At 43.9% G+C, this 19,215-nt stretch overlaps 2 protein-coding genes across 3 annotated transcripts in view; one reads left to right on the forward strand and one right to left on the reverse strand.

Moving 5' to 3' along the window:
* Positions 1–12,718, forward strand: part of hpgd (15-hydroxyprostaglandin dehydrogenase) — a 30,980-nt gene extending 18,262 nt beyond the window's left edge. The window contains exons 5-8 of one of the 2 annotated variants that reach the window (XR_013789892.1): positions 3,427–3,503; positions 4,114–4,277; positions 8,599–9,916; positions 10,073–12,718. Coding sequence is in view for 1 of the 2 variants with exons in the window: in XM_079499710.1 (XP_079355836.1) it covers positions 3,427–3,503; positions 4,114–4,277; positions 8,599–8,722 (365 nt within the window). In the remaining variant the exon portion in view is untranslated. Of the gene's footprint in view, positions 1–3,426; positions 3,504–4,113; positions 4,278–8,598 lie in introns of both variants that reach the window. The other variant, XM_079499710.1, reaches the window with a different exon arrangement.
* Positions 12,719–15,953: 3,235 nt separating this feature from the next.
* Positions 15,954–19,215, reverse strand: part of LOC306921640 (dihydropteridine reductase-like) — an 8,198-nt gene continuing 4,936 nt past the window's right edge. The window contains exons 5-7 of the mRNA XM_079498867.1: positions 18,473–18,581; positions 17,582–17,665; positions 15,954–17,147 (exon numbers count right to left, since the gene is read on the reverse strand). Coding sequence (XP_079354993.1) covers positions 17,048–17,147; positions 17,582–17,665; positions 18,473–18,581 — 293 coding nt within the window. The 3' untranslated portion in view covers positions 15,954–17,047. The remainder of the gene's footprint in view (positions 17,148–17,581; positions 17,666–18,472; positions 18,582–19,215) is intronic.

Below are 19,215 nucleotides of genomic sequence, written 5' to 3' on the forward strand. Positions count from 1 at the left end.
ATTTCAGCTCCGGTGGTCACCTCACCACCGAAAATCCAGACTATGAATAGGCCTTAACCAGATGCCCCGGGGTCTCCTCCCAGTGGGACGTGCCTCGAGGACCTTCCCTAGGGAGACGCCCAAGAGGCATCCTAACCAGATGCCCCGGGGGTCTCCTCCCAGTGGGACGTGCCTCGAGGACCTTCCCTATAGGGAGACGCCCGAGAGGCATCCTAACCAGATGCCCCGGGGTCTCCTCCCAGTGGGACGTGCCTCGAGGACCTCCCTAGGGAGACACCCGAGAGGCATTCTAACCAGATGCCCCGGGGTCTCCTCCCAGTGGGACGTGCCTCGAGGACCTCCCTAGGGAGACGCCCGAGAGGCATCCTAACCAGATGCCCCGGGGGTCTCCTCCCAGTGGGACGTGCCTCGAGGACCTCCCTAGGGAGACGCCCGAGAGGCATCCTAACCAGATGCCCCGGGGGGTCTCCTCCCAGTGGGACGTGCCTCGAGGACCTTCCATATAGGGAGACACCCGAGAGGCATCCTAACCAGATGCCCCGGGGTCTCCTCCCAGTGGGACGTGCCTCGAGGACCTCCCTAGGGAGACACCCGAGAGGCATCCTAACCAGATGCCCCGGGGTCTCCTCCCAGTGGGACGTGCCTCGAGGACCTCCCTAGGGAGACACCCGAGAGGCATCCTAACCAGATGCCCCGGGGTCTCCTCCCAGTGGGACGTGCCTCGAGGACCTCCCTAGGGAGACACCCGAGAGGCATCCTAACCAGATGCCCCGGGGTCTCCTCCCAGTGGGACCTGCCTCGAGGACCTCCCTAGGGAGACACCCGAGAGGCATCCTAACCAGATGCCCCGGGGGTCTCCTCCCAGTGGGACGTGCCTCGAGGACCTCCCTAGGGAGACACCCGAGAGGCATCCTAACCAGATCATGCCTGAACCACCTAAGCCTTTCCAGGCGTAGGAGCAGCGGCTCTACTCCGAGTCTTTAAATAATAATAATAATCAAAAACCTCAGAAATGGAGTTGTGTGGTTTCTTCCAGACAGCAACTCTTTGTTCTGCCGTTCAGAATCGGAATCAAATGTTTTAGGGCTCGCCAGGATCCTGGATGGCTATATGGATTCTAGGCTTAAAATAATTGATGTAAATATCATTGTAAATCTCTATGGGAAAAACTAAAGTGCTTTTGGATCGCTGGAACCACAATAATGCTACTGTATGCCTACATTTTCAACTCTTTTCATATCAAGGCCCATTATTTATTCAGCATTTGAGCCACGGAACCACCATTTGATGACATTTAGGGCTCCATTTTCGTCACCGCTAAATCCCTTATCCCTAAACTTCTTTGCCTTTTTTTTTTTTACTATTTTGCTAAACATTTTTGAATAGTTAAAATGGCCAGTCTACAAGCTCACAACGTGTCAATGTAGATTGGCTAGTTGAACTATTCAAAAATGTTTTTCAAAATAGTAAAAAAAAAGGCAAAGAAGTTTAGCTCTCAGCCTCTTAACCCAAAACTAAAGAATACGTTGTTGGATAAGATTCTATCCACAATTCCATGCTGTGTTAGTATACCATTAGGAGAGATAACAGGCAAACGTTGATCAAAATCACAATTCTTCCACATTCTCTAATTGTGTAGACTTCTTGGAAAATTAAGTAATGCAGATGTTTAACAATAATTTAACTCTTGAGAGCGTAAACATTACGCTCTCAAGAGTTAAATTATTCAGGGCGGGAACCCCTTTTGGTGTTTTAAGCATTATGTTATACTTTAGCTATTGAAAAATAGCAGATCTACAAGCTCACAACACGCCACGTACCTTCGACACATTGTGTGTGAGCTTGTAGATTGGTCTATTTTGAGGACGAAGATAAATATAAAAACATTTAAAAGCACACTATGAGTCATGTAATATTGTGTTATTTACAGATGGGGGTCTATGGCCAAAGATACAGTATTAGTTTGGGGGGGGTCTTTGACAGGAAGAATGTTTGAGAACCACTGTTGTGTACAGTAGAGTATTGCTGTGTGTGTGTGTGTGTGCGCGTGTGCGCGCACGAGCGTGCGTGTACGCGTGTGTGTGTACACACACACACTCCAGGGCTTGTTTTGTTATTGTAGCCTCCAGTAACACCGACCATATGGTACTCATTCACTGATCTGGAGGGATAACACTGTGTGTGTGCGTGCGTGCACGTGGAGTCCCAGCAATGATAACATAACTGTATACTGCATGTGAATGTAGCTTGTGTGTGTGTGTGTGTGTGCGCGCGTGTGCACTTGCATGCATGTGTGTTTGTGCGCGTGCGCGCACACGCGTGTGCCATTCCTCAGATGTATTGAATACACAGACATGACTGAACACGGTCAAGAATACTCAGCGTGTGTGTGTGTGTGTGTACTCACTATCGGTAACGGAGTGAGCATCGTGGCTACGTGAGGTCATACCTCTGTGTGTGTGTGCGTGCGTGCGTGTGTGGTTGCTTGCGTGCGTGCGTGCGTGCGTGATAAGTCTAACGCTGCAGTGTTTGTGCAGAGCTGATATCATTGTTGACACACGGAGACTTTATCAGATCCATTTGGACGTGAACTCACCCACTCTGAGTGCACGGCCTTCTCTGGAGGCACACTTTGTTGCCGGGCAACATTGTAATCAACCAATAGCATGGAGGACAGAGACAGAGAGGGCTCGGACGCATCATTCAAAATCTCGATAGGGTTGCGTAAAGACCCGCCCCCCCTCCCCCGCCTGCCCCTGATTGGCCCACCGACGATGCCCCGGTCTTTGCTCCGTGACAGAGCCATATAGCCGGAAATCCTGTTTCCGGCTATATGGTTTTCTATATGGTTTCTATGTCAGTCGTTCTTCGATTTTTCAAAAATAGCAGACCTACAAGCTTGTAGATCTGCTATTTTTCAATAGCTAAAGCATAACATAATGCTAACACCAAAAGGGGAAAATAAGGCTATATGGGGCAACACAAAGAAACAAGCAAAACCAACTAAACATAACCTTCAATCAATAACAAACACTAACTAATCCTATACCAAACATGAACAATAATGCATTATGACTAAACCACATCCTCTAGCTGCCTATACAATAAGTTTAATAAATACATCACATATACCCAGCTGGGTAATTAGATGATACGCATCAATAATATTGTCACGTTATGGATACTATTTTTCAGTTGTATTATTTGTTTCTTCCACGGGAGTAGTGGAATTATGCCTTCCTCTTTGTCTAAAGCAGTCTTTTGTTTTGTCCCATTTCATTTTCTTTTATTTAATCATCTGTTTTTGTTTGAACATTAAACAGAAATCGATTTGATTGTTCAGTTGAATTTAATTTAATTTCAAAAGCAAACCGTTTTTGTGTTTTCCTCTTTGGTACGATTGTGTATTTGTTGTCATGGTCGCAGCGTTCCTGCACTCTCCCCATCAACCGGTCTACACTGCCACCAAACATGGAGTCATCGGCTTCACCAGAGCTATGGCGGTGAGACGCACACTCCCACACACACTCCCACACACACCCACGCACACTCCTACATACCACTACACACCCCCACACACCCACACACACTCCCACACACCCAAACACACACCCACACACACTCCCACACACCCACACACACTCCCACACACCCAAACACACTCCTACGTACCACTACCCACACACACTCACACACACTCCCACACACCCAAACACACTCCCACACACCCATGCACACTCTCACGCACCCACACACACTCCCACGTACCCACACACACTCCCACACACCCACGCACACTCCCACACACGCACACTCCCATGCACACTCCCGCATGTAAGGACCCCCAAATTGACACATATTAGCCCACGGACCTCCATTTGAAAATCCCGCATGTAAGGACCCCCATAAGAGAATTTTTTTTAGGGCTCTAGCAGTGATTCTCAACCCGGTTAATTTCAAGGACCCCCCCCCCAATTTGTAATTTGTAAAATCAAAGTTAATTTTAACTCTGAGAGTGTACACAAATGAACCCATTAGGGTCCATTTGGTTCCATGCACGCGTTCTTTCCTTAAACGATGCATCTTGAATTAACTCTTCGCCTGCCTCTCCAGGACGCGGCGTCTCTGGGAGACTACGGCGTCCGCATCAACGTCCTCTGTCCCGCCTTCGTGGACACGCCCCTCCTGCAATCCGTGGAGCACGAGGACAACATGGGCAAGTTCGTCAAGTTCAAGGATGACTTCAAGCGGAGCATGAACAAGTTCGGAGTCTTACAGTAAGTGGATGGCACGTCAAAGCGTGTGCGTGGCACACAATTAACCCTTCAGTAAGTCCCTCCCCAACCCATCCTCGTCCAATAGGCACGTTAGCAACGAAGAAAGCTTGACCTGCATAGCAACCGTTGCTAAACTATTTGGATTGGCATTATTGGACAATCGCTTTTTGGGTTGGGATTTAGTGAAGGGCTAATTGTCATGCTTACGCAATGTCATTGTGTGTTTATACACTCACTCTTTGCCCTTTAAGAAAATCTCCGATTTATTTCTCCCGATCCCGATCATTTGAAAATGACATTTCCGATCTCCCGATCCGATCAGGACATCCCTACATATCACCTCATCTGAGCTTCAATTCGGAGATAAACAGCGCTAAAGATCACGGCCATTACAGGAGTCTATGGAGCGCGCCTTGTCAATATCTTTTTCTTTTTTTGCCCGGCCCCAGATGGCGGCTGCCTAAATTCGGTAAATATAACATTTGATGATGCGTACTGTAATATAACGATCGTAAAACGGACATACTGTACACGATATTGGCATCAAAAGTGCTGGGTTTTATAAACCGTACATGAACGTGTATGGAGCCAATTCCTATTTACAAAAGGCGAGTCCTCTTGAGGGAGAGAGGGGAGTGGAAGCTAAAAGATTAAAAAGCTTTGAAGATTGTAAAATAATTGATAAAGCAATCTTTATGTTGCTGAAAGGAGTAGTTCACCCGTGTTGATTTTGACAGCAAATTTAGATTTTTAGTTTTTAGTCATAGTCTCTTGAATAGTTTTCATTGAGTTTTAGTCACATTTTAGTCACCTGGAATGTTTTAGTGTTAGTCTAGTTTCGAGAGACGGCGAACTCCATCCTCCGCGACGACAGCTCATGACCGTCGACGAATTCGGCCAAGCGCCATGGCGAGCCGCCAAATACCATGGCTGACCGGTCGCGGTCGTACTTGGATCTCGCCCCTCCTGCTAGTTTCAGTCAACTAAATATCCTAAGATTTTAGTCGACTTAAATCTTCAGTTGATTTAGTCGACTAAAATGTATTTTAGTCGTAATGGCTGATTTTACACCCATCTACAAGCTCACAACGCGTCGTGCTGCGAGCTTGTAGATCTGCTATTTTCAGCATGCAACCAAGAGTAAAATAAACGAGCTTGTAGGTCTGCTATTTTTGAAAAATCGTAATCGCAAATCTTTGAATATATATTCTTTCAGAGTGAACATTTTTAACTCAAATCTTTGCTGGAGGGTCACTGGAACAACATATTTTCAGATGGGGGGTCGGCGGCCAAATACAGATATTTTTGGGGGTCCTTGACATGAAAATGTTTGAGAACGACTGACATAGAAACATGTTTTGTTTTTTCCCCGAAAACTGTCAGGATTTAGAAGGCATTTGTAGAATCGTCCTCGGGTCTAAATGGGTTTTGAAGCCAATAATGTGATGACCGGGTCATCATCGGTCAAATCGGAGAGAGAGTCTCTGCATGTGAGGACCGGGTCATGATTGGTCTCTGCTGGTCATCACATTTTATTGGCTTAGGAATGTGAGAAATACAAAATGTCCGTGATATTCAAGGCTTCATGGGGTGTGTATAATACACACACACACACACACACACACACACACACACACACACACACACACACACACACACACACACACACACACACACACATGGGGTGAACAACTCTTTCAGGTGGTACCAGTGTGGGCCGTGTCGTCTGACGCAGAGCACAAAGCACACTACGTGAAAACATCTAGTGCTCAGCAGTACGGCGTGCTAATTATCAGTATACCACGATGTGGAAATACGTATTCAAACATTTTTACTTGAGAAGAAGTAACACTGACCGATCAAAATATATCTCTGCTGTCGGGAGGAAACCTCATAACTCCAAAATGTTTGTTTTTCAGGAAATAAAACATATATTTTTTCAGGAAATTAAGATTTATTTTTAAAAACAAAGCAATACGGCCTCATCAAAGTTGGTGTAACTTTATATATTGTCAAAAATGAGAGGAGGAGAGGTGGTGGAGTTAGTTGCTTTAGCAGACATTTTGAGGGTCCAATGGAGTTGAGAGGTTTTGTCCAAAGCACTTTTTACTACTTTCCATTGGTTCAATATTTTTGAAACAACACACATACGTAAAGTGTGTTCAATAGCACTGATTAATGCCAAAAAGAAAAAATCTAAAATCTCAAAAATGGAGTTATGAGGTTTCCTCCCGACAGCAACGATATGTGAAATACTCAATGTGCAGCATGCTGCATCCCCCACAGTCTTTGTCAACGTTTTTCTAAATGTTTCCAAAAACAGCAGATCAGTAAGCTCCCACAATGCATAGTACCACATAATGCAGTGGTTGACCAACCCGGTCTCACCCAAACACGGTGAAATAGCACGGATTGGCATTTCTGTACACGCTCGCCTAGAAAACCCCCCAAAAAGATGACACTGAAATGCTCCCCATAGACTGTGACGTAGCCTATATGTAGCCTGGTTAATAAACCAGACCGAATCAGCCGTTGGCAAAAAAAAGTTGCCTACCAGCGGATTACGGTCTGGCGAGGCTCAGTAGCACGCCTCTTTCCTACAGCAGAGAACAGGTCGGACCAATCGGGACACGGTATGCAATATAGGCGGGCTTTGGTACAGTGACGTTCAATGCTTGAGACTTTTGACTGACAGTAGCTCTGACCAATTGCGTCAAAGAGAAAATGTTCCCCGGGAAATGAAATCCAAGTGGAGCCAGCCCAGACTGATATACCGCGACAGTGTTGTGTGATATTAGTCTGGCTTATTAGCCAGGCTAGCCTATATGAGCTTGAATGTCAATGATAGAAAGTCAGGAAATTACTTTAATATTATAGTGTTTATTCCGGTGCTAGTCAGCTAATTAAATTCTGAGGAGCCGGAGGACTCGTCCTTTCGATTTGGTTACACTTTTCGGAGCGACATGAAAACAAACGGCGAAACAAGAATTTCAATGACTTAAGGTCATTACACACTGGCGAATTAGCGACGCGAATTATTCGTGCGAATAATTCGCCTTTTTTTAAAACCAATTGAAGTCAATGCAAGCTTCCACATCAGTGGCGAATGTGCGAATGTGCGAAAATGCGACCGTTTTCGCTCTTTATTTGTTCGCTCCGGTGTTCGCTCCGGTGTCGAATTTTTAATTCGCGTCGCTAATTCGCCAGTGTGTAATGACCTTTAGCCTCGGTCAGAAACGGTCCCAAATGTGGGAACCCTTGTAGTAATAATACCCTCCACAGTAATGTACACTGTACTGGACATGAGACATGCTGTGACCACAACCAGCTGACATGAAGTGTGTCACTGAATAACCTCCTCTCCGCACACGCACGCACGGAACACACACACACACGCACGTGCACACACACATGCACACACACGCATGCACACACACGCATGCACACACACGCATGCACACACACGCATGCACACACACGCACACATACACACACACACACACACACACAGCTAATTTGTTTTTTGTACACGTGTGCATGTGATTGTATAAATAAGGCATTCCGGCATCTGTTGTTTGGGACACTTGTTTACGCAGGAAATGCCACTGCTAATTACTGAGACTTTATCGTGTTCTCTCTCTCTCTCCCGCTCTCTCTCTGTGTGTGTGTGTGTGTGTGTGTGTGTGTGTGTGTGTGTGTGTGTGTGTGTGTGTGTGTGTGTGTGTGTGTGTGTGTGTGTGTGTGTGTGTGTGTGTGTGTGTGTGTGTGTGTGTGTGTGTGTGTGTGTGTGTGTGTGTGTGTGTGTGTGTGTGTGTGTGTGTGTGTGTGTGCGCGTGTGTACGCGTGCGCATTTAACGTTTGTAACGCAAATCTTTGCTTCTGATGGGGGTCCCTGGAACAACATATTTTCAGATGGGGGTCGGCGGACAATTACATATCATTTTGGGGGTCCTTGACATGAAATAGGCTGAGAACCACTGACATAGAAACATAGGGTTTTCAGAAAGCTTTTTAGAAGACTTTATTTTTTATTTTTTTACCTCGGGTCTTAACCCATTTTGGGCGGGAACTTCTTTTGGTGTTAGCATTATGTTATGCTTTAGCTATTGAAAAATAGCAGATCTACAAGCTCATAGCGCGCCACCGAGTGGCGCGCTACGAGCTTGTAGGTCTGCTATTTTTGAAAAATCGAAGAACGACTGACACAGAAACATAGCTCTTTCAGAAAACTGTCAGGATGTAGAAGACATTTTGTAGAATCTGATCTCAGGTCAAAATGGGTCTTAATGGATTCATTGTGTCCTTTCCGTGTCCTGCGCAGACCGTCGCTGATAGCCGACGGGATGATGAGGATAATCAGTGACAACACGCTGAACGGCGCCGTCATGAAGATCACCTGCTCCAAGGGAATCCACTTCCACACCTACGAACCTCCTTCTGCCTGAAGCCATGGTTAGAACATCTTCACACCTACAGTACGAACCTCCTTCATCAACATCATCATCACGGGATCGCTGGTAGAATCTTTGGAATGTTTATTACATGACATCACCATTGTAATGTCATATGTGACCCACCGTGAATGGGAGATAGTCATTGGATTATTATTCATTCTCGTTTTTTCATTAATGTCATATATATGAATAGCTTCAAATTGACAATATTGGTTGTTCAGTTTGACCCACCAGTTTTGGAGATATGGCTTATAAGAGTAATGTCTTGCAGAGAAACAGCGAGTTGAGAAATCAGGCAAAAAGAGTCACATATTGTCGCTGATGGGTAATCACTAATCTATACCTTGTAACTCCAAAAACAGTTACTTTGCAGGAAATGGGGAAGAGAGAGATAAAAAAAATAACCAATGGATCCAATGTAGTCATTATTTAGTCACAAGCTTTTCTCATTGGTTCAGTTGTTATTCAGAAAAACCAACACATTCAACCTGGCAAAGCTACAGTATATCATGGCCGTGTGATTATGGGAAAAGATATAAAAGAATGAACATGGCAGAAACAAATTGACAAAGCACACAAAAAACACACTGTGAGCTTGTAGATGTACAGCTATATTTCCGCGACTTTTGCACGACACTGTCACGCGCCGAAATATGCAATATGACAGTCATGGAAGAAAAACAAAATCTCAACAGGAACATGAGTGATGACAGTCACTGGTACTGGCCTTAATAAGCAGACATTTAACCACATAGCTCCTCCAATGGTTGAACTGCACACTTTTACAGGTGGCAAACTGGACAAGGTAGTGGCCACAACAAACATGAGTCCTAGCATCCATTCTGGGCTTGTCAAAATAGATGAACATTGGGCAAAAATAGGCAAATATTTTAAGCTCTTAACAAGGTTACAATGCGTTGCGTCGGCCATGACCACTCTTTCGACCAGCACAGGGCTTCTCAACCTTTTTGCACTCGCAAATGCCTTGGCCATGCCTTGTGAGTGTTGCAGATTAAACGTCTTGATAGATTTCATAGATAGCGTCATACTGTAGACTTGTTTGACAGCACTGTCATCAGTGCCGTGTAAAATTAATATTGTTTTTTGTTATCACACTATCTTTTATATTAATGTGCTGAATTCACGTTCATGTGTATTTTCAGACATTTAATAAAAATCACACCCGTGTGAACTGAGTGGTGCAACTCCCCCCCCCCCCTCTCTCTCTCTCTCTCTCTCATTAGCAGGCAACAGTGCAGCACTATCTCTCTCTCTCTCCGTTTCTGGCACAACAGCGCCACTTTTGCCCCTACTGGTACTCCACTCAAAAAAAACTAAAAGTTCCCATCGCACAACAATTTGCCACCGCCCTTGTAGTAACTCTGAGAACCCTCCTAGGGGTTGAAGACCCATGTTCTACTTAACTCATTGACCGCTGACACCCCCATCTGGTGTCTAAAAAGGGGTACTCCAGGACCGCCGCCCAGTCAGTTAATACGCAAAGCTCTTAGTTTGAAAGCGACTCTACTCCGAGTCTCTCTTGTGTGACTGAACTTCTCACCCTATCTCTAAGGGAGATGCCAGTCACCCGACGAAGAAAACTCATTTTGGCCGCTTGTATTCGCGACCTTATTCTTTCGGTCATGACCCACACTTCATGACCATAGTTGAGAGTAGGAACGAAGATTTATCGGTAGACAGAGAGCGAGAATGTGTACGTTAAAGACGGAGTGCCATGATCCCCCGTGAAACCAAAAATACACAGGGAAGACATATTGAATAACCACACACTGGGTGTGTCTATTAGAGTAATGTTAACTCCATAGACACATACAAAACACCTGGGGGTCTATTAGAAACGTTAACTCCATAGACACATATGTATACAAAACACCTGGGGTTCTGTTTTTGTGGGGAAAGCTTTATTTTGTGAGCTTGTAGATCTGCTATTTTAGGATAAAAAAAAAACTAAAAAAACTAAAAAAAAACAATTGTATAAAGAAAAAGAGAAAGAAAGAAAATATATCCAAAAACAAATTTCAAACATTCCAGGGATGATGGGGGATCAGGAGAGAATTGTAGCATTGGAGAAAAGAAGAAAATATGCAGCTATTTTTTTATTATTATTATTATGAATTATAATACTAAACCGAACCGGTACAAACTAAGGCTTAAAGGAGTCCTTCACCCAAAACAAATACTTATATCCACACACACCCCTTGAAGCCTTGACCGTTGTCGCATCCTATAAGTCAGGGGTTCTCAACGTTTTTGGCCTTGGGACCCCCGGAAATGCTTTGGCAATGTCTCGGGACCCCCGCCCCCTCCCGACCCCCAATATAAATTGACTGCTACAATAACCTTAATAATAGAGACAATACACCATAAATAAATACTGAAACCAGATATAATCATTAGGGAAGGTGTATGCATGTACTATGTGTACTATACTGTATGTAAACTCTAAAAAAAACGAATAATTTGGGGACCCCCCCAAAATAATTTGGGGACCCCCCAAAATAGTTTGGCGACCCCCCGAGGGGTCGCGACCCACGGGTTGAGAACCCCTGCTATAAGTCAATAATTTCATGACGGGGTCAGTCGGACAGTGGTTCTCAAACCTTTTCATGTCAATAAGGACCCCCAAATTGACACTAATTAGCCCGCGGACCCCCATTTGAAAAGATATGCCAGGGACCACCCATAAGAGATGATTCTAAGGCCCGATTCATACTCCTATTTTAGAGCCGAATAAAAGTCGGTTCGGCTCTGTAGAGCCTACAATGTGACGTCATTTGAGGTTCGGTGGGGCGGGTACCGTCCTAAAGTCGGCTCTTCAGTGCTACTGAAAATTTCTGACGAGCCGAAATCATTTCGGCACTACAGCTCTCTCAGTGAACCATGTTAATTTCAAGGACCTCCCAGTTTGACATGTATTAGTCTACGGACCCCCATTTGATTTAATGACATTTGTATCTCATGGGACCCCAATTTATATTGTAAAATCAATGCTAATTTAACTCTGAGGTACAGTCCCATAAGGGTCCATTAGCTGGGGAGTGGGGGGACCCCCTGGAACTCCCTCAAGGATCCCCGGACCCCACTTTGAGAACCACTGCAGTAGGAGACTCCGCCAGTCATCAAATTATTGGCTTAGAAATGCGACAAAAAAACAAATGCATAAAATTAAATAAATTTAAAAAAAGAAACACCCATGAATGCAAGGTTTTATTTAATTTTTTTGGATGAACTACTCCTAAAGGTCCTTTCGAAATGGGCAGCGATGATCGCAGACGTTGTCGTCTGGATCAACGACAGCTCTGCTCCAGGTCTGCTCAAGAGGGGCGCGACAACGTAAGCCTAAAAAAGAATCACACCCGTGTGAACTGAGTGGTGCAACTCCCCTCTCCCCCCCCCCCCCCCCCCCCCCCTCTCTCTCTCTGTCTCTCATTAGCAGGCAACAGTGCAGCACTATCTCTCTCTCTCTCTCTGTTTCTGGCACAACAGCGCCACTTTTGCCCCTACTGCTACTCATAGTCACATAGGTTAACACATAGGTTAACACGGGCATTGCTGTTCCTTGGAGTGGTTGCACCACTCAAAAAGAAAAGCCAAACAGAATCCAGGTCGGGTGAGTCGCGGGCGTTTGCACTAAGGCCTCATTCACACCTAAAAGACACCTGTCTTGTCCGTGTTTAATGGCCGCTCCAATGCATTTCCAATGGAAGTCACATGGTTTGACCAAACATTTTTGTTTGATGGCTGTGTTCTGCCCTCCTCCCACCATCAAACAAAAATGTTTGGTCAAACCATGTGACTTCCATTGGAAATGCATTGGGGGCGGCCATTAAACACGGACAAGACACGGACAAGACAGGTGTCTTTTAGGTGTGAATGAGGCCTTAATGAGCACGACAATTTCACGGCACCGCGCCCACGTAAACACGCTTGCGTCGTCGGCCCTCGACTTCTCCGCGCGTGCAGCAAGCGTGCAGCAGGTCCCATTGAAAAAGAACTATAGGCGCGTTGAATCACTGCCCGCTTGAAAGGACCTTAATGGTGAAATTACATGGAATGAAATGTATTATATTCAAATGTTGATCTCACTTGTACATACTAATCACATACTGCTTATGAACTGTAATTATTTGACATGATTATTGATGTACAAACCAATCAATCCTGTCATCAATTATGTAAAAAAATATTGACAGAATAATAATTAATGTTTTTTGAGGGGCGCTAGTTTTTTTTTTAATGATTGTCCGATTATATTTTATTAAATGTCAATTAAATATGAAACGTTTTAATTGTTTACTGTGTGTATTTATTAGATTTCATGGAATGCTGAAAGTTTTGAATTACTTTTTTTCTTTTTTTTATATGACCTCCAGGCATGACATCCACACGTCTTTCTCCCATATTATATAGCTCTGCGAGAAGCTATCCCTGCGCTGGTAGAAATGGAGTCTAGCTGGGTCGAGCCTGTCCACAAACAGTGGACTAAACCTCTTTCGCTGTATTTATTTCCAAAAAGTAAAGATACCAGAACCAAGATAGAAGATACAGTTGATAACCTTAACATAGGCACATGACATTTTAACATATAGGCATCAAACAACCGCTTAAATCAATGGCATGCGCAGTACTGCTTCCGTAAGATTGCATTGGGAAAACCGGGGAAAAGATCGTACTGGCTGACTAACAACCGCTTTGTAAGCGGTTGTTTGAGGGCGGCTGTGGCTCAGGAGGTAGAGCAGGTCGCCCAATGATCCCTGGGTCGGCGGCTTGAATCCCGGCTCCTCATGTCCACATGTCGAAGTGTCCTTGGGCAAGACACTGAACCCTACATTGCCTCCAATGAGTTGGTCGGTGTGAGCTCGCCACCATTGGTGTATGAATGTGGGAAGCAGTGGCGGGCCGTGTCGAAATGAACTAGGCCTTCACCAAAGGCCAGCTAGCTGGCGCTGGTAGATGAAAGAAAACGCCCAGCAGGGCAAACTCGAAATCTGATTGGCTAAGGAACCTGTCAATCTCTATATTGCTCCCATTCATTTCAACAGCAAGGGGATTCACTGGAGTTTCTGCAGGCCTCCCGGTAGAGAATTTTACCCGGAGACAACACAATGAAATAATCTCATTGGTTAAAAAAAAACAAGGGCTGTTGTACCTGCACAGAATGGAAGCAGAGCATCCAGCCTGTCTGAGTGAGAAACAGTGCAGTGGCAGCGAAATAAATATAATATTATATATAATATTATAGATATAATATTTGTTAAAAAGAAAAACTTATTATAAAATATAAATTTTAATTTCTGCATCAGGCAAGTGGGCCAGCAGAGAAGGCCTTGCTGGCCCTGACGGCCCACCACTGGTGGGAAGTGAGGACGCTGGCGTCGACTGTTCGCCACTTCACCTCCCAATGTATGAATGAATGGACTATTGTAAAGCACTTTGAGCACTGTGCATTATTTGATGCTAAGGTTGGTGATGTTAAAATGTTACGAGCCTATGTTAAGTTTATCAACTGTATCTTGGTTCTGATACCTTTTACTTTTTGAAAAACATACTGCGAAAGGGGTTTAATCCACTGTTTGTGGACGGGCCCGGCTCCATTTCGACCTGGTGCAGGGATGGCTTTCCGCGGAACCTCATCTCAGAGCTAAAGCGATTCAGCGTAGATATATTGAGCTATATAACGGAGCTATCTCCCATAAAGTGCAGTTCGGAGGAACTATATGTGACTATTCCATAAAGACTGGAACTACACCTCCCGAAATCCGAGTACGGAAGCTGCTATTTTCCGTTCACGAAAATATATCTTAACCTCCTTTTGTGCTAAGCAACAAGATACCGTATGCGTTAAGATGATTTCTATTTATATTAGGATACATTTGCACGACTGTGAAGACGAAGTGGGGAGGAGGCTCCAATTCCGCTTTATATTTCCCTCTGGTAAATGGTGCATTTATATAGCGCCTTTATCCAAGGCGCTTTGCATAGATTGTGCATTACGTTCACCCATTCACACACACATGCATTCATACACCGATGCCGGAGGAAACCATGCAAGGCACAAACCTGCACATCTGGAGGGGTTCAGAGTCTTGCTCAAGGACACTTCGACACTAACTCTGGGGGAGCCCGGGTTCGAACTGGGAACCTCACGGTTGCCATATGGCTGTTCTACCGGCCATATACTACCCCTGAGCCACTGCCACCATCCTCATTATAGAGCTTCCGTTGCTTCAGACTATATGACAGAAGCATTTGGAAATTGCAACATAAGTTATGGAGCGTTAATGGGACAATGGCGCCATCTAGTGGTCCAGATCTGTTACTGTCATGCCCACATCAAGCAGTGAACATGGGGTTCCGTTCTTTTTTCCAGCCTCATGTTAGTTTCATTTATTGTCCACGTGTGGAAATTTGTCTTCAGTCTCAGTCTCAACAGTAAAAAACGAACAGTTACACCAACAGCAACAACACTTACACAATGATTTTCTCATGGCAAAAAAGTGCAGGACATACATTGGAAAAACAACAAATCTAGCGAGACATGGTCTTAATGCCTTAGTGGCATTTGCGATGATCATTCTGATCTGAACCAAATTAATTACTACTTTCTGCCCTGAAGTGGGAACCAAGTAACCAACGTGGGCGTGTCACTACTCAGGTTGGAAGATGCAGATGTGATAAACCATCATGTACAAAGAAAGAAAGGAACTAGTTCTACAACCAGTTATTTGGGTGGTTAAAAGGGGCACCAGTGTTACGGCTCTTTGCTTGGTTTGTGCTGTAGTTTTTTTCTAGGATTTATTGTTTTATGAGTAATAAGAGAACCGTTTTGTGTTGGTAGTTGACTGCATGATTATTATTATTTGATGTTTCAGGATGCTACAGGACTAAAATATATATATATAAAGTATATGATTTAGGTGGACATAAATGTGGAAATAAATGTGTTAATACAAGTTTGAAGAACTCCAATGACCACTGTACTTGTGGGTTTGAATGAAAGCGTCCTCTTAAAAAAATCTACACATTAAATAGTTTAAAACACATACTGTATGTCCTGAAAATGATGAGCCAATACCCTGATACACACCCATGTATTAAAGAGGAGGGTAACTTTAACAGCTGATGACATCGATTTAGCTGGGACTCAGGAAGGGAGGGTTATGATACCAAAATAGTTAGACGGATCTTTTCATTGTACATTTTTATTATACATAATATGTGCAAGTCTCACTGATACCAATATAATACATTGATACATATGATCTGACAGGCATATAATCATACATAAATACACACACACACACACACACACACACACCCATAACAGTATATCTGACATATACATGATATGAACATACAGGCATACTGTGACATGATATCCACGTTTCTATACAGTAAATAACAGTGTATCTGACATTTAGGGCTGCCAACTAACTGGAATTAAACAAGGAACACCAAGTCAGGCATCCCTTATTTCAGAGAAAAATGAGGGATGCCCAAAAGAGAGAAGAAAAATAAATCTCACTGTTGGGGGTGGGAAAAAATAGATTCACTCAAATATCGCGGTTTTTAATGGCACGATTTTTTTTTAATCTATAAAATAAATAATAATAATAAAACATCAGAAAGACTGACTGATCTTATTTGACTTATCTGGCTGCATTGAAGTGAATATTCTAGTATAAAGCTTGTTACTTTGAGGACATAAAGCACATTGATTGGCGGGCCAAGTCAAGATTGTGCCGTGGGCCGAAGTTCCACTGCAATACAGCACACGTCTTTCAGTTCCCAAATAAGGGACATCATGTACGCATTTCGAGAGACGGTTTGGCAACCCTGACAGTTAAAATGATCACCCACAGACACACATTAGGGACATGATGACTAGAGATGGCCCAATACTGTATCGGTATAGCGCTTATTTGTCATATCGGGTCATATTGCGATATATGCCAGTCTAACCACCGGTCCGACACAGGGGTAAAGGGTTGTTGTAACAATGGCAGGTAAATAAAATGTTGGGGCATGTGGAGTTTGCTTTGGAGTTGCCCAAACTGCAGGTGCACATTTGAGTGAGGAGTCAACACAAGATATATAGCTAGATAACTATAAACACAACACGAGATCACAACACTGGTATCGGTATCGGCTAACACAGAAATTGTGGTATCGGGATCGGATCGGGAACGAAAAAGAATGTATCAGACATCCCTAGTTATGGCGGGTGACATCCATGTTTCTCTAGGTAGGGACGGCCTGTGTCTGGCTGTGTGTTGTGATGACATCCATGTTTCTCTAGGTAGGGACGGCCTGTGTCTGACTGTGTGTTGTGATGAGCTGCATCAGAGTTCCAGAGACAGGGCGATTCTCCTCCACTGCCCAACTATACAGCATCCTGCAGAGTGAACACACATCAGGTACAGGCTTTAGTTCCGACACTCAAAACGCGTCGCGAAGAGACATTTTGAAATGGTAGATCTGCTATTTTTTTTAATTGGAATCCTGAAAAGTAACAGTTTCCTCCTGACAGAGACAAATGTGTTTGATAGTATCACTATTTAACCAAAGATGTACATATATTATTAACGCAGCACATGTTCGCCAACCTTAATCCAATCGTTCTTTCCGCATGTCGGTCCTATGGTGTGTCGTATAAGCGTGCGCAACCCAAGTTAAGTGTGAACACATACAGAAATCAGTGTTCTTCTGTAAAGTATAAAGTCCTAATGAATTGTCCGCAGCCTACCATCATTTACATTTAATTTACATTTAAGTTTCACATTGTAAATGTCACAACTTTATTATTATTATTATAATTTTACAACTCACTCAGCAACGTAGTCCAGCGGTGTCCAGGAAGTGACATCAGCATCAGGCATGAACTTCCTGTTCATGGGCGTGTCCAAGGTAACACTGAGGGAAAACAAAGTGCATACATTGATGGAATTATCTGGAATATACCTGTTCTTGTATAAAGCCACGCTTGGAGATTGTCTTAACCCATTTTGGGCGGGAACCCCTTTTGGTGTTTTAGGCATTATGTTATGCCTTAGCTATTGAAAAATAGAAGATCTACAAGCTTGAAGGTCTGCTATTTTTTTTTAATCGTGAAAATCTTTGAATATATATTCTTTCAGAGTTTCAGTTTTTTAACTAAAATCTTTGCTTCTGGGAAGGTCCCTGGAACAACATATTTTCAGATGGGGGGGGGGGGGGGCGGTGGCATATTTCATATAATTTTTGGGGTCCTTGACATGAAATATTGAGAAACAACGGATATAGAAACATGAGGTTTTTCAGAAAAAAATACATTTAAAAAGACATTTATTTAATTTCGACGTCAGGCCTAAATGGGTTAAATACATCTCATCAAATTCAAGGTACCAAAAGTGAACTCTGAACTTGGTACCTTGCCTTTAGCTTCTGTGGCCCTAATACATGGAATGACCCGCAAACTACATTAAAATTGACCACATTGGTCCCCTTGAGTCATTTAAAAACCTTGGTGAGCATACAGATCCCCACAATATGTAAATTTGTCCTGGCTTTTATTTGTAAACCTTATAATTCACATTTTTTGTTTTCCTTTTCCTGATCTTCTGATGTATTGTGATGTTTTTTATGTGATATTGTATTACTCGACGACGCTGAAAATGAGTTAAATTAATGTAATTTTGAGAATAAATGAAACGTGAATGAAACGTTTGTTCTGATACTTACGGTAGGATGGCTACAGCGTCGGCTCCTTTGGGAAGGCCGCTGTTGGTCTGAGCCAGAGACTGACACAGGTGGTGGACTGCTGCTTTGGCCATACCATACCCTATCATACCTGGACACACACACACACACACACACACACACACACACACACACACACACACACACACACACACACACACACACACACACACACACACACACACACACACACACACACACACACACACACACACACACACACACACACACACACACACACACACACACACACACACACACACACACACACAGACCTGGTTCTGAATACGCTGGGCTGTAGAGTGCATTGCTTTTTATAGCGGGATTTTGGTGCTCAAGGAAATTACGTTGACGCTTTAACAAATCTGTTTACATTCTCCGTGTATGAATGAAACAAGTGAAAATAGGTTGTGACCAGGCTTTTCTCTCTGCCTTAGGTTGTGACCAGGCTTTTCTCGGCCTTAGGTTGTGACCAGGCTTTTCTCTGTCTTAGGTTGTGACCAGAATTTTCTCTCTGTCTTAGGTTGTGACCAGGCTTTACTCTCTGCCTTAGGTTGTGACCAGGCTTTACTCTCTGCCTTAGGTTGTGACCAGGCTTTACTCTCTGCCTTAGGTTGTGACCAGGCTTTTCTCTCTCTTAGGTTGTGACCAGGCTTTTCTCTCTGCCTTAGGTTGTGACCAGGCTTTTCTCTCTGCCTTAGGTTGTGACCAGGCTTTTCTCTCTG

This window comes from Electrona antarctica (genome assembly GCF_951216825.1).
Source record: "Electrona antarctica genome assembly, chromosome: 4".
Taxonomy (NCBI): Eukaryota; Metazoa; Chordata; class Actinopteri; order Myctophiformes; family Myctophidae; genus Electrona; species Electrona antarctica.